This window comes from Sitophilus oryzae, unplaced genomic scaffold (assembly GCF_002938485.1).
Source record: "Sitophilus oryzae breed Bouriz unplaced genomic scaffold, Soryzae_2.0 scaffold_1067_pilon_pilon, whole genome shotgun sequence".
Lineage (NCBI taxonomy): Eukaryota > Metazoa > Arthropoda > Insecta > Coleoptera > Curculionidae > Sitophilus > Sitophilus oryzae.
In genome coordinates this window covers 1,337,073-1,352,970 of record NW_022145690.1, presented here as the reverse complement: position 1 = coordinate 1,352,970, position 15,898 = coordinate 1,337,073, and the positions used below count along the sequence as shown (strand labels likewise).

Here is a 15,898-nt window from a genome sequence, read left to right as displayed (position 1 = left end):
TTTTTCTTCTAGGACTATAAACAATTAGAATTGAGCTGTGAAACATTGGATGAAGTAGATTCGTGGAAAGCTTCGTTTTTACGAGCTGGAGTCTATCCAGAAAAACAAACAGAACAAGTTAATGGAGATGAGGTAAGTCAGTAATAAACAACTGTCATCATTGTATCACAGATTATACAGATTATAATCTTTGTTTTTTCTTTATTGTTTTTCGTGGTTCCAATTTTCGGAATCGGGCACTAGTTAGGTGACTAGTTTGCGCACATAGCACGCCCACTTATGGCCTCTAAAATTGTGCACAGCGCCTGACCGGCACAGTTATTAGAGAGATATCGGTAAACCGAATAGCGTCATCCAGTATTTACGCGTACCTTATCATGGTTACGATATGCGCGAGTCAACGCAACACCCGCTAATAACGTTACCGCCTGACGTAATTTGCGGATCAATTACACCAAGCGCTCTTTCCAAATAACCTCTGATAACGTTTAAAAATTGCTTAAATGGGCATGTGCGGGTATTTGACAACCGGAGCCGGCCGGCGAGATCTTTTACTTTAGATTATGTTTGAATTGTTTTGAATTATTGCTTTAGTTTTATTAGGTAATCTGATATTTAAGTAGCTGGGATTAGTTTTAATTAAATAAATATGGCTCAAAATATGGATTCCACCTCTTCCAATACTAAAGAACCTATAAAGAGTCTTAGGTTTACAGCGGATGACGACTTAGCCCATCTAAGAGAATTTGTTGCTTGTTGTCCTAAACCCATTGGCAGACGTTGAACAATAAAGCACTGGAAATAAGCACTTTAGCCCTTTAGTTTTAAAATACCTAGTCAACAAAACAATTTCAAAGTTTTAAATTCAAAGTTAGGTTAAGTTTAAATAGCGGACGCGACGCGATCAGAATTCTTTCCGATCCGATAACTATAAATGAAGAGAGTTAATACCACCTCACGTAAAGGAAATAACACCTGGCCTTATTAACGTCCATGCACGCTATTTTTTTAGCGTTTAGCGATATCTCTCTATTACGCTGTTTATTGTTATTTTACGCGAGTTTATTTTTGCGCACAGGAAATTTGACTCGTTTGCACATCGTCATAAAAAAACAATTTTCGTACCACGAATTAGGGACAAGATTTTTATCTGTATACTTATAGGATACTTAATCTGTGGTTGTGTAGTAGTATGCTCTATTAATTTATAAATGCTTTTTTTAGCAAACTATCAACGAAGGATCGTCCAGTTCCATGGATCCTCAACTAGAACGTCAGGTTGAGACCATCCGAAATTTGGTAGATAGTTACATGAGAATTGTAACTAAGACTACTCGAGACTTAGTACCTAAATCTATTATGCTTTTGATTATCAACAATTGCAAGGATTTCATAAATGGAGAACTTTTGGCCCATATTTATGCTAGCGGTGATCAGGTATAATAAGCTTTTAAATCTAAACATTTCTCTTCAGGGAATTAAGAACCAATTAACGATATTTTTCAGTCCCAAATGATGGAAGAAGCACCGGAAGAGGCACAGAAACGAGAGGAGATGATGCGCATGTACCACGCGTGCAAAGAAGCTCTGCACATCATCGGGGACGTTTCCATGGCGACGGTGTCCACGCCAGTCCCGCCGCCGGTGAAGAACGACTGGCTCGCGAGCGGATTGGATAATCCGCGCTTGTCCCCACCCAGTCCGGGCGGTCCCAGAAAGCCCACGCCTCAAATGGGCGCGGTCGGATCCAGCGGTAAGATTAATTGTAATTAAAGGGTTTTTAAGTCCTCAGTATTTTGAAGCTGTTATACCTTATCATTACGCGATACGTAAAAAAGAATTACGGTTTGCGTTTTTTATATCGTCTTCTGAAAAACGTTTTTGCGGCTTGACTACAACACGTACCATGTTATTTATTTTGACAGGTGACGTTTCATCTAATCAAAGCGTCAAATAATTTATAACCATGAATAATTGAAGGTTTAGTCAGAGGTTAAGTCTTATTTCATGGTTTGGTGATTGTTACAACTGTTTTTTTTGTGCTCTTTTTTGTTTTAATCCAAGTTCAAGTTGAAGACAATCTCTTTACAGCTGGCGTTCAATACCGGCGTTGCCAAATTTATGTTTAGGGAATCGCATTTTTAATATTTTACTAAAAAGGTCATTAATCTGATGAGGAAATAATTACAGATTCATTCCAAGTATAGATTTATTGATAAAACTACGTTGCCTTACATTTATTTTAACTAAATGTTATATGCAATGAATCTGGCAACAATGTACAGACTTTCACGTTATTAGCGTTAGTGATATTTGTCCTTAATTAGCGTAGTACGTTATCGCTTATTAACTTATTTGGTTATTTAAGTATCAATGCACCTGCTCCGTATAATGTATAAGGTATAATGGAATAATTTTAGAGGGCCTAAAAACTCCCTATTCCCTATTGTCTAGTAAAAGTTAAGTTATATTAGCAGAGAATGAGATGCTTTTAATAAGAAAAATACAGATACGCTACTAAAACAACTAAGTAAACTTTATAAAATTGATGCAGTAAATACGAAAAGGCAAGGTTAACAATATGATTAGTTAATTTTAAATGAATTTCGTAATTTATTGGTTTACTAGGCATAACATGCCATATGATCGAAAAAAACGGCGTCAAAGACGGCTGGGGAATGACAGTTGATGATAATTGTAGCGAAGTCAATCTCTAGACGTCATTTACTAAAAATTGACATAAAACTTGTCAGAAATTAACCCTAATTATCGAAAGATTAAAAAAGGATAGAACATTTCCAGACAAATCTATTTCCAAAAAATATTTTTTTTTTCTCGAATTTTAAACTACACCATTTAAAAATCATTTTACTCAATATAAAAATAAATTACAACCTTCTTAAGCACTACTAAAAAGTAAAGAAGAGCCATGGCTAAGTAATAGGGTAACGTCTAGAGTCTAGGGCTTGATCTCGCCAAAATTTTCATCAATTGTCATTCCCCAGCCGTCTTTGACGCCATTTTTTTCCCGATCGTATTGTACAATTATTTACTTTTTAGTGAAAATTTTATCCTTTATTTTCAATGTTTTTCAGCTGGGAACAATAGCATCCAGCACAAGTAGTACTATTCTTGAAGTCTCTTTCTAAGATTTACAATACTCTCACTGCAATTCAAGTCCTGACACAAGGTCTTTTCAGATTCATACATTTTGTGTGAAACCAATAATAAAATAATCATGAACTAATAAAAAATATATACAGAAAATCATTGGCGTATTTAAAATTCGTAAAAATTCAAACCTGTCAAAAGTCAAGAAACAATATTAACAGAGAAGAGGTTCCTATAACGTAACTTCCATCCCTTATGTATGTTAAACTTTTCTAGGTTCGCTGGGATCCAGGGCTCCGCCCCCACCGCCTGCTTCCGGTCGCCCCGCCCCCGCCATTCCCAACAGGCCTGGCGGTGGAGCGCCGCCTATGCCTCCCGGTCGCCCTCAAGGTCAGGCTTTGCCCGCACCCCTCATTCCCACGTAAGTATCGTTTGTTTTTCATTCTTGTTCTTTATGTTCCCTTATATTAACGTACTAAGACTTTTTCGCGCTTTTGGTTTGAAGTTCGGGTTGATGCTATACAGGATGAGTAATTCACCGTGGTTAATTATTACCTTATGCAAGAGTAATAATACCAAGAGAAAATTGGTATTTTTTAATTGGCGGCCCTTTCGGGCCTCTTAGCGGCCATCTTTCGAACTTAATAATTTAGCTTGTTCAATTTACCTGTAAATATATTATTTTCTTTAAGCTCTATTTTTAACTATTTTTGAATTAAAGCTTTTAGACACTATGGGTTGTTCACCCTGTATATTTCAAAAAATAACACACTGACAAAATTTATTAAAAAAAACAGTATTAAAATTATAATTTTGATATTATCAAATTATTGCGGACAATTATGAAACATTTATTGATATTTTTCGTTTATATTGGACAAATTTAAATGTTTCCTAGATATTTAACCACAGGTTAAATTGTAAACTTGTGGTTTTCTTTTCAGGAGACGTTAGGAACGTACATGTGCGCTCATCATCAGAACATTGTATTGTTAAATTTACCCTTGGATATTATTAATGTTATTACAATATTTTTTATAGAACCTATTTTTTTCTTGCCTTTATGAAATTATTTTTTATTTCAAGCGTATCAAGAGATAATATCACAGTAAAAAGATCTAAGCAGTAAGTCGAAACTTGTTGATTCCATTTTTGTGTATGATTGAATTTTTTGTAAAATATGAGTAGCCAATGAATATAAAGCTTTACAGTCACGTGACATCCAAAATTGAAAGAAGGAGGATATCTGTAATAATGCTGACACAGTGTCTTTCCAAACTTGTACACTTTGCATAATAACAACTTTAAAATAAACAACAAAAAAGATATAATATAAACTAAACCTAAAAACCTCCACAAATTTGCAAAAATTCAAATGTGTCGAGCGAACCGTCAAACAAAGCGACGAAATAAGGTTCAAGCTGACAAAAAAGCAACTCTAAAAGAAGGTTCATAAATGACACAAATTCAAACGTATTAAATACAACCCTGCCTTATTTTCTACATTCCAGTGACATTCCATCTACATTCCGCACGCGCTATGAAGTTAACCTTCTACTTGGATCTTTATACTGTGATTATATTTATATTTATTCCTTTAAAGAAGATGAAAACAAGAATATATTATTAGGGTGCTAAAAGTTATTATACGTTAAGGCTTATTACAATATCATATATAAAATAAAATGTACTAGTTATTTAAGTGTAAAGTACTTGTATAGTATTTGTTGAATCCACATTCTTGTCTCTCGAATCTGAGTAAAAAAATGCTTTGTTGTATTTTTTTAACATGTTTTTTTTATGTATTTAGGAGGCTTGAAAAATGTTTTTGGCTTAGTTCAAATTATGGTGCTGCTGTTCTTATCAGAAAGTATGGCATTATCAAATGATTTTCTATTTATTGAGAACTAAACTTTGCTTTGTATGTGGAATATTTCCTAAATTTAAAAAAAAACTAAATATTTTTTTCCTAAATATATTTTGACCGAAAGATAGGCTTTTGAAGTATTTTTCGCGAAAAAATATTGTTTAAGAAAATATATTTTTTCTGATATATGTATATTACCGAGTTACTTATCTTCTGAACTGTTCTCAGAATATTTCAGAAGTGGGATAAACTGTTATTTCTAGATAAAATTTGGAAATGTTACTGTTATTTAAAAATAACAGCTTAAAATGATAGTTTTCCGTTGTTTATTCATTTTGGTGTAATCGGTCAAAACATCAATATAAACGAGTATATTTTAATAAGTATAAGTATAAATTAACATAACAGTACAGACATCTTTAATGTCGGTAATTTAATTAATCGGTTAATGCATTGTTATTCTCATATCTGTTATTTGTGGTAAGTTACTAACTGTTACCAGCATGTAAATAACATTAGGTCGCGGCGATCTTTACTTCGTAATCCGTAGTTGTCACTGTGCGGATATTTTCCTACCTGTTATTTTTTGGAAGTAACAATGGTTACGAACTGTTATTTCTTAATAACTGATCGTTAAATTTAATAATAGTCTCGGGAATCTTTATACTAAGACCTTCTACTTTATACTACTCTTTATACTAAAAAAACAATGCTGCCACTTCGTATAGTCCTTGTCGCTGTACTGTTATTTTCCTACCTGTTATTTTTTGGAAGTAACAACAGTTTCGAAGTTTCCGAGTTGTCGCTTACCGATTAACAATAGTTTTAAAATATATACACCCACTGATATAGGATGTACTGTGGTAAGGTTAAGGTACCTTTGCGATCACTCAGTCAGGGGGAGGGTACGTGCGTTTGTACCCTTTAGTAGTTTGAAATCAGTCACAGCAGCACCATAATTTGTAGTTACGCATATGACAGGGCGCTGACCTTATCTGCGTGCTCTGACCCAAAATAAATTTGTTCTCTCTGGTGTTTGACAGAAGGGCACAGACAGGTGGCGTCCAAATACCCCAACAAGTGCAAATGGCAGTTGGCAGGGCCATGACCCAGGCGGCAGTCAACGAATTATCGAACGCCTTCAAGTTTAAGTAAATATACACAATATGCATTTCACTTGTTTGTTGTACTTGTACTGTTTCTTTGAGAGCAAAAAAGCAACTGTCTACTAACATGTTTTATGTGCGAAAGCCTGTCAAGGTGTACCATATCTATGTAGAGATGAAATATGTACGTAGGAATGTCGATAATAAGTAATAGTTCACTTTTGTGGTACTGAAGTTGAGGTAACTAACAGGAGAAGGTTTTCAGAAAAGAAATGCTTATGCTTTAGATGTGGTGATTTTTTTATATAAAAATGCTTACTATACAGAGTGGCCCGAAAATGCTATATAAAGATATATCAGGTTTCCTATTCGAGATTTCTACTCCAATCTTTTTTCAAATATAATTTTTACAGTAAGTTAATTATTTTAAATGTATTTTTCGTTATGCGGATTTGCCATAAAATTCCGATTCCAAAAATAATGTAAGGTCATATTTCATATTATACCGAATAGTTTTTAAATATAGCCATTTTTTAGATAAATTGGTCTATTTTAATATAATTAGTTTTGAAGGAGAATATGATAAAATACTTCCAGTTATAAAGCACCCATAACTTGCATTTTTTTAATTTAGGAAAACTTTATATGTGTATAAATACATACCGTTTTAAAAACAACTTTAGAGTAAAACGTATATTTGAAGTATGTCTATAAATACATTTTTAAAATGTACACTACTGTTGTCAGGATATTTAAGAATAACATTTGAATAAAATTCTCAAATAGGAACTTGATACATATCACTTATTCGCCCTGTATATACCAGAAGTGTCAAAAATTGTTGAGTTATATTAAACAAAATTCAACTAAGAGATTCCTTAAATTCACAAACTTCTTTAAGAAAGCGTCTAGTTTTGGGGTTTAATAATATATTAATTTTTCACCATTATTATCTTATGAAATAAATTTTTGTACGGATTTCTTATGTAAATCCCCTTAAAAAACATGTGTTAAGCTCAACAGGATGTTTTTGATATGTTAACACAAATATTATTTATGGGGCAGAGACAGAAATTTATATTAAAACCTTAATAATATTTCGAGTGTTTCTGTAACAATGAATTCAATGTAGTGTACCAGTTTTGCCTAATGATTTGCCTGGTTATAGATAACCCGACTTATGTTTTATTGAATGTGGATAGTATATAAAAAGATTTTTATCTTATACATATAATAACGAGATACATATATATTTGAAGTATAAATATATAAACCTAAAGACACCTCATTAATATAAACGATTCCATACTTAACATTCCAAAGTAAGAGCTAAAAGTTAATAAGTTGTCGTCAGAAATCTAATAGAAATTATTTTATTTTACTGTATTATTTCAATTAAAAACAGTTATACATGAACTGTTTAACATATAAATAAATTATTATTTTTTATAAACATTTATTATAAATATTATGTATCTAAATTAAAAAGTATTTAATATGTAATTCCTCAGAAATACTTATTATACTCATATATCTGCAGAAGATTTTGAAATTTATGAATTTTGAATCCATTAGTGATAATATTCTAGTTTTCTATCGATAAAAAATTAAGAAAAAATATTTACAAAGATGGGAAAACTGAAACTTCTTTCAAAGTAACAGTTGGAGCTGTTACTGTTGTTTAAAAACGCGGTTTTAAAATTTCGTGGCGCAGCATACCGACATCGCGAGTCATTGATATCACTGAACTGTTATTTACTGTTCTGTTGCCCACTTGATAAAATATACTAAGTAAAAGCTGTTGCAAGCTGTTACTTAAAGTATTAGATTTTTGACGACGTTAGCATATTTATATACATATATTAGAGATAAAACTCGATATTGTGCAACAAATGGTACATTAGTCGAGAAGTTCTTCCGTATTAATGTGCATTATTATATAGATGTCTGTAATCATTAGGTGATTTCTAGAGCTACAAACGTATGTCTTAGATAAACAGCGTTCCATATTACAGCTAATATTCAGATTTTTTATCGTAATTATACAGAAAGCCCTTGAAAGGAAATAGGAGATTATTTTTAAACAGTGATAGATTGGAGGGGAAATTTAATATAGCGCCTTATCTCAGACGTACGTCATTTAAATAAAAAAGAATCTTTAAAAACTAATGTATGTCTCTTCACTACTGTTACTACTACTATTGCTGCATTGCTTAGAATTAGTAATAATATCTAACTGCACACAGAGTTGTTTGGCGTATGTCTTAACAAGCTAACAATGTAGATGAAAAACTAGAGCTAAATAAAGGTAGATTTAAAGCTGAATACATAATAGAAACAGTCAATTATTGACGTATTCTCTCTAACGAGTACCTTGTAAAGGTAATGTACTTTACTAAGTTGTTATGCAATATTTAAGTATATAAAACAAGAGTAAGATTAGATTTCGCAAATTATTTATTTCGATTGGCATATGAACATATACAAACATATACACGCAAGCAAAGCCTTGTGCAAAACTATATACTTTGCTACGTTTGTGTGATTAACATTTGTTGGCAACATTTTGGCCGATTTTGTAAAAAATGCACTGTAATAAATGAGATATCATAAATTACCATTATACCGATATACCGTATGATCGAAAAAAAAACGGCGTCCGGTTGGTTTGGAAGTGACGATCGATAACATTCCCTATATAATTTTATATATAAAATGACAGCGATCTTCATTTCATAACCATCGCTGACGCCGTTTTTTTTTTGTTACATTGTAGATTCTTAGATCCAGTCACCTATCTTGGGAACCTTCATTTTGTACTGTAAAGCATGTCTATATTATCTGTCTATTAGGTTCTCTTTAGACTATACATATATTTGATATGTATTACATTGCATTATACAAAATCGACCAATGTAGTTTATTTCTGTTTTATCAAAATCTAGATACTTTTATAGAGTTGGGATAAAATTTAAAATTAAATAAATAAGAATAGTTATTGAAATCGTTCATTACACATGCATTCTACCAAATATAAAATATCGTAAAAAGCTTAAATATTGTAATATTGCGTTATTGTTAAATAAATAAAAGTTGTAATTTATAATGTATCAGATCATGTAGATATATTTCGTAAAAATTATATAAAAAGAGGATTTTTGACTTTTTGTGGTTCCCGATATACCGTATGATCGAAAAAAGGGCGTCAAGTTGACTTGAGGATAACGATCGATGACATTTACAATATAATTTTACATATAAAATGACAGCGACCTTCATTTTCAAACTCCTAACGTGTTTCTTTTTCGATTGTGTGGTATGTTCCAACGCTTTGACATTGGTTGGGTGTGCTTTGTATTGGTAAATTGCACACTAAATTATAAAATTCTGTAGTTAAGTGTAAATATAATTCTACAAATTGGATCTACTTTTATTACCTTTAACGTTTTTTCCTTATAATAGTTTCACACCAGGAAATTTATTTGTGAAAAATTACTTTGGCCAGATATCTTTGTCAAGTTCATGTGACAAAAACAGTGTAAAACGATTTGGGAAGATATTTGATGTTTCTTGAGTAACTTGTAACTTCTAAAATACAGGACGTGGCAAAGTTCGTAACACATGAGAAAGATTCTTTAACAATTATTGAAAAATACAGTTATTGAAAAAGTTCATGTGGAATTTCTTCAGCATGCCCAATAATAAATAAAATCATTCTAGCATGTCATGCGACAACTGCCATGGCGACAAATTGTAAAAATTCTCTATATATTCCACTCTGTATATATGCTACGGCTAAAATGGATACTTGGCTAGTTTTCAAACTAGCCAGCTATTTTGCAACAAGCGCTGTTATTTTGTTGGTTAGGTGTTAGTTTGCAGTGGTGGTTGTGTTGTTTGTTTGCAAAATAGCTGGAGAGTTTGAAAACTATCCATTTTAGCCGTAACATATATAATTTTTGGTTGGTTCTTGGTTTTTGGTCAGTTCATAGCTTTGGTATTTATTTGGCAAAAGAGTATCTTCAATTTATTTGATGTCAAATTGTCATTTCATACTACCAAATAAATTGTACGAGATATTTGATCAAACTAATTTCACTAATAAATTGTCAGGTGTAAAACTGCTACTACACTAATTCAATGCTTCCCTCAGAGAAATAAATAAACTTAGAGGAGCTCATATCTTTGTTGATACAACTGTCACGCTTTTGTGTAATATTAGAAGTAACAAAAAATCACCAGAGCTATAAAATTTGATATAGGTTGCATTTTTTAAATAAAATGCCATGATGTCTTCATTTCAACAGACAGTTTTATTCTTTTCATAATCTTAACTTTTTTTCTTAAATTAATATTAACGGAGATATAGCTAAAATATACGTGTACATCCTGTACTTAAAGTTTTAACGAGAAAAGTCCAATGTGTTTATTGTTATTTTGTTTCACTTTCTTTGCCTAAGCAGTTTTATGGAAGTCTTTTTCGTATCATTTTCATTTATCATTTATTAATTCTAAAGAATGCTGTATAATGACCTTGTTTAGATAAATACACACACCCCTGGTCATCGAAAATCGAAACTGCGTGGTCTGGATTTTAACGTGTAAGACAGTGATGTCGACAGCTTAGTGGAAAATCATTTGTACTAAAAAGTGATAAAAGTTAGATTGATACATTTCTTCTATGCGGTATTGCCGGATTTTGCATTAAAATTTCAAACAGCTTTTTGGTTGGAACTTTTTTCACAATTAGTTACTCATTTTACTACAGCTGTAATAGATTATAGTTAGCTTAGATATAGTATCTTCATTTCAATAGTATACATGAAAGTCCTTAAAATAGTTAATTTTTTTCTACACACATTTTCCGAAAAACGTAAAAACCGGCAACACGTGTGCCGGTTTTTATTTTGTCTCTCTGTCTGTCACCGGTCATTTATACGTATTTATCTCTGTCGCACGCGTTAAAATACAGACTACGCAGATGAAGTGAACAGGGCTAGTATAGAAGGATAACGCATAAGTGGACATATCTACGGTAAGTTGCAATCTAATACAATCCAATAGAGGTTTGTATGTCAGAGCTCTTCTCTGTTTACTTATTTCTCTGAGATGCCTTCCTTCTCTAACCAAGTCTTTCGACGAGTAGCTTTTTATTTTATGCTGCTAATTGGATTTTTTTACAGCGGTGTAGGTAGGTATATTATAGTTATACAGGATATTCTTGTTTCAAAAAAACTTTTATATCGTCTTTCAGTTTCTTATTACAGATGGTAACGGATTTTTTTTTCTAAATACGCTACGAATAGTTGAGTACGTTTAAAAAAATATATTTTTTTAATATACAGGATAATTCACACTTATATTGACAAAAGTTGTATTTTATTTTTAGAAAAATAATTTAAAAATTGCTGTTCATAAAGCACTCTTCCTCAAAAAACGTATATCACATTCAAGTCAAAAACTATAACTCTAGCATGAAATAAAGTTCAAATTGTGACATCATTTAATAGAAGATATATTTTTAAATTGTGAACTATGTATCTACAGGGTGATTCCTGTAAGTCGGTCATGCTTTCGGGGAATGATAGGGGACGTCGAAATATTAATTTTGATATAGTACACTATGGGTCGGAAATACCTCTTACGCAAGATACAGGGTGTTAAAGTTTTTGAAAAATTAAAGCTATTCTTTAATAGTTTTTTAACAGTTGAAGGTATCGTTATTAAATTTTATTATAGGAGTCTACCTGACAGAGACACTTTAAATGTAAAAAGAAGAGGTTTTAGTTTCAACCAGTGGCGTAGATGTGATACGCATCGGGTAATTTAAAAAAAATATAGTATGCCACTGATAAAAATAAAAATTTCTGAGTTTTTTTATTTACTCTGTTTATTTCCAAGAAAAAATGTCTCTTGTAACTTTCTCCTATTTAACACCATTTTGTCAAAATAATTTAAAAATAAATAAATTTTTCATCACATGTGAAAAATGATTTAAATGGGCCAAGGTTAGAGATACATACCTTGGGTAACTTTAGTATTTTTTACTATTAGCCCCTTAACATTTTTTAAAAAAATATAAATTTAAACTACAACTTTTTTTATTGTTAATAAAATTCTTAGTTTTAAGGTAGTTATAATAATTCGCATATTTAAGGTTCTCTTTAAAAAATTATTTACTTTTAAATTAGTGTGACAAAATGGTGTTAGATAGGAGAAAGTTACAAGAGATATTTTTTCTTGGAAATAAACAGAGTAAATAAAAAACTCGATGCGTACCCGATGCGTATGACATCTACGCCACTGGTTGAAACTAAAACCTCTCCTTTTTCCATTAAAAGTGTCTCTGTTAGGTAGACTCCTATAATAAAATTTTATAACGATACCTTCAACTGTTAAAAAACTATTAAAGAATATCTTTAATTTTTCAAAAACTTTAACACCCTGTATCTTGCGTAAGAAGCATTTCCGACCCATAGTGTGCTATATCACCATTAATATTTCGACGTCCCCTATCATTCCCGAAAGCATGACCGATTTACAGGAATCACCCTGTATATAATATTCAACAGTATTGTTTTGTACAGTAGATAACCCTGTAGTATATATACGTATTTTTACCATGTATTATAGCCAAAACACATGCGGCGGTTTATGGGCGTCGCTCAGCCTGCGTTGGCTCCTTAATGGGCCTTACAAAACACAGTACCACGTCGATGTTGACAGCCGAGCGTACTCTGACCTACGAAAACGCCTAAAAACCGCCGCTTGTGTTTTAGCTCTTGTGTAGATTAACATTTTTTTGGTATACGGTCAATAAAATGACGTCATAGCGGATTTTTGAAATGATAATCGATTAAACTTTTATGTTAGTTATTCGGTCCGAAAAAAATAGCCATCGATTGTCAATTCAAAGGGCACTCTGGCGCCGTTTTTTTTTTGGATCATTCTATAAATATTTTATTTAAAATTTGTGTTTTCAGTCGTGCTGGTCCCAACATACCACCCAGGATACCTGAGAGACCATACCCGGCCAGACCAAATTAAAATCTAGTCATGGTGACCATATGGGACCAATGGATATCGCTAGGATACATATACAGCAAAAACTCTACCCGTTAAATAGAGTTCATGCTAGAAAACGACATCATACTGTGATCATTAAATAAGTCTAGATTTATTTCTAAGAATAGCTACCATTCTGTTTCAAATTTGAATCAACATTCAGCAATGATAGTAGACAATTTTAATATTAGAGGAAATTATCAGGAAATCTGATTTAATGTTATGTTACTTCAGCCTAGAACATAATGAAATTGTTCAGTTTTGAAAATTCACAGTTTGTGAATTTGACTAGTCCTCAAAATAGTATTAATTTTTATAATAATAAAAATAACAAGTGTATTTATGTATATATGTATAGGTGTGTATAATAAAAATATTTTTATATACTCTATCTTTATTTCATAAAAAAAACTGCGATATACAGGTTGTTAACTCGACAGTTACTTATAAGGGAACAGAATGGCAACACTGCCTGTTGAGACGCATGCACTTATAGGGTTTTCTGTCGACTCGTCGATAAAGCGGGCAATTGTTGCCATATTTCAACCATAAAGCTCTTGCCGCGTGCCGCGAATAATAAACACATTAACAACCTGTATTTCTACCCTAGAAGCAAACTATGTTAATTCCAAAATTGCCATATTTGAGTTATACTGGTGCGTCTCAAAAGTGGCTCACCCCTATAGCTTTTTTATTTTTTCAGATAAAAAAAATGAAATTTGCAATGTTAGTATATGACATAAATTATGATTGACTGACGTATTCAATTGTTTCTGGTCACTTCCCGTTTCACCCAAAATGACTACAACTTTTGATTTTTAAATGGCACCCTCGGTATATTTTTTACAATATTCGATAGGAAATGACACTCTGAATAGAATGGCATATCATATATCAACTTTTGACATTTTCGCTTACAAAAAAATCGTATTTTAAATTTCATTCTAGAGTTCCATGGCTGTGTTAAAAACAGTAAATCATATCTCAATATCTTCAAATGGAACAAGGGTGGCTCATTAGCACTTTTGGAAAAAACATTTTTTTATGAATAATTTGGTACCTCACACTTGGTCGTTCGATTCAAATTGTCGTTATGAACCGCATGTTACAATTTCAAATAAACCTAATAACAAAATAACCTAATTCAATAGAAAACGATACTCATATTGAGTGTCATTTTCTATCGAATAAAGTAAAAAATACCGAGGGTGTCATTTAAAAATCAAAAGTTATAGTTATTTCTGGTGAAACAGGAAGTGACCAAAAACAATTGAATATGTCAATCAATCCTTATTTATGTCATATACTAACATACCAAGTCTAGTTTTTTTATCTAAAAAAAAAGTTATAGGAGTGAGCCACTTTCGAGGCGTACCCGGTATAAGACAAGATCTGACTTTCGCTCTTTCAATGTGCTTTCAATAGAAAGCGTTCAGCGGCGGCGTAGCGTGGCGTCAACACTTGTGGTCAACACAAGGGGATGTAATAAATAACTACAATTTACATTTTACCATCACAATAAAGTTTTTTCTTTTTTTATTAAAGTCTTTAATTTTGAAGTTACAAAAATAACATACAAAAAATAATCAAACCTATTTAAAAAAAGAACTAAATTTAAGTAAAAAAAACAAAGCTGTGAACGTATCTGTTAGATTTTAAACTTTAAAATTAAGATCAATTCTTCCACTACGTATATTTGCGAAAACTTTTATTACATCTTCTTCAAATGAAGGAGAAGAACGCATACTCTCTAGTAATGAACTTTCAATGTTCATCAATGCTAAAGTTGACAGTCTCTCTTGTTTTTGTGAATTCCGAAGATATGTTTTTATTCTTTTCAGGCAAGAAAATGATCTCTCCGCGGAACAACTTGTTGCTGGAATAGTTAAAATTAAATGTACCAGTTTAGTTAATTCTGGAAACACTGTATGTAATTGAAGAGACACAATGTATTCGTGTAGTTTGAAAACACTGCCGTGTTTCATGTCAGGGTCAACATAAATTACAGAAAGTTCACTTTTAAGTCTATCAGGATCAAAAAAGTTTCCATATGACTTTAACAAAATAGAAAACAACTCTTCGGGAAACGCTTTTTGGAAAGTAGTGAACTGCGTCGAGTCAAGAAGATTTAGAAACTTTAACTTTGATATTTCGCTAAATCGATGCCTGACGTTTAAGATAATAACATCTAAAATTTCAGAAAATAAACAAGCATAACTGCCTTTTTTATCTTCTCCCTGGTTTGAATCCAAATGCACTTGTTTTCTAGGTGGTTCATTTTCAGCGATTAACTGTTCCATATTGTTCCAAAAAAGATCAAATTCACTCCTCATCTTTTCTATATGCATTTTAAAATCCTTAATCTTTTTTTGCAGTAATTAATATCGGAAACCTTTGTTTGTAGAATTTTAAATAAATTCTCAGAATGTGGGAAAATAGAAGAAAACACAGACAAAAAAAAGTTAAAATCAAAATCATTCAATAAACTTAAGAGCCCTCTTGCCCAAACTGTCGTCTCTCGATCCCATTCTGCAGATTTATTTTCCACAATGGTCTCAAAAAGCGCCTCCAAGTCTTGTTTATGTCCACTTATTGTTTCCACTACTCGACTTGGGAAGTTCCATCTTATAGGAGCAACACCGGGGATTCTTTTGGTCACAACACTTTCCAATGCACTAGTTCTTTTGGATGATTTGGAAAAGAAAAATGAAAAACTTGAGAGATTTATGAAAAAAACTTTTACTTGTTT

At 31.9% G+C, this 15,898-nt stretch overlaps 1 protein-coding gene across 4 annotated transcripts in view; it reads left to right on the top strand.

Moving 5' to 3' along the window:
* Positions 1-13,231, top strand: part of LOC115879481 (dynamin) — a 28,979-nt gene extending 15,748 nt beyond the window's left edge. Inside the window, exons 11-16 of one of the 4 annotated variants that reach the window (XM_030896388.1) lie at positions 13-132; positions 1,225-1,437; positions 1,507-1,753; positions 3,388-3,532; positions 6,025-6,129; positions 13,068-13,231. In XM_030896388.1, the coding sequence (XP_030752248.1) occupies positions 13-132; positions 1,225-1,437; positions 1,507-1,753; positions 3,388-3,532; positions 6,025-6,129; positions 13,068-13,131 (894 nt within the window). In that variant the 3' untranslated portion in view covers positions 13,132-13,231. The other 3 variants (XM_030896379.1, XM_030896392.1, XM_030896398.1) reach the window with 3 other exon arrangements.
* Positions 13,232-15,898: the final 2,667 nt, after the last annotated feature.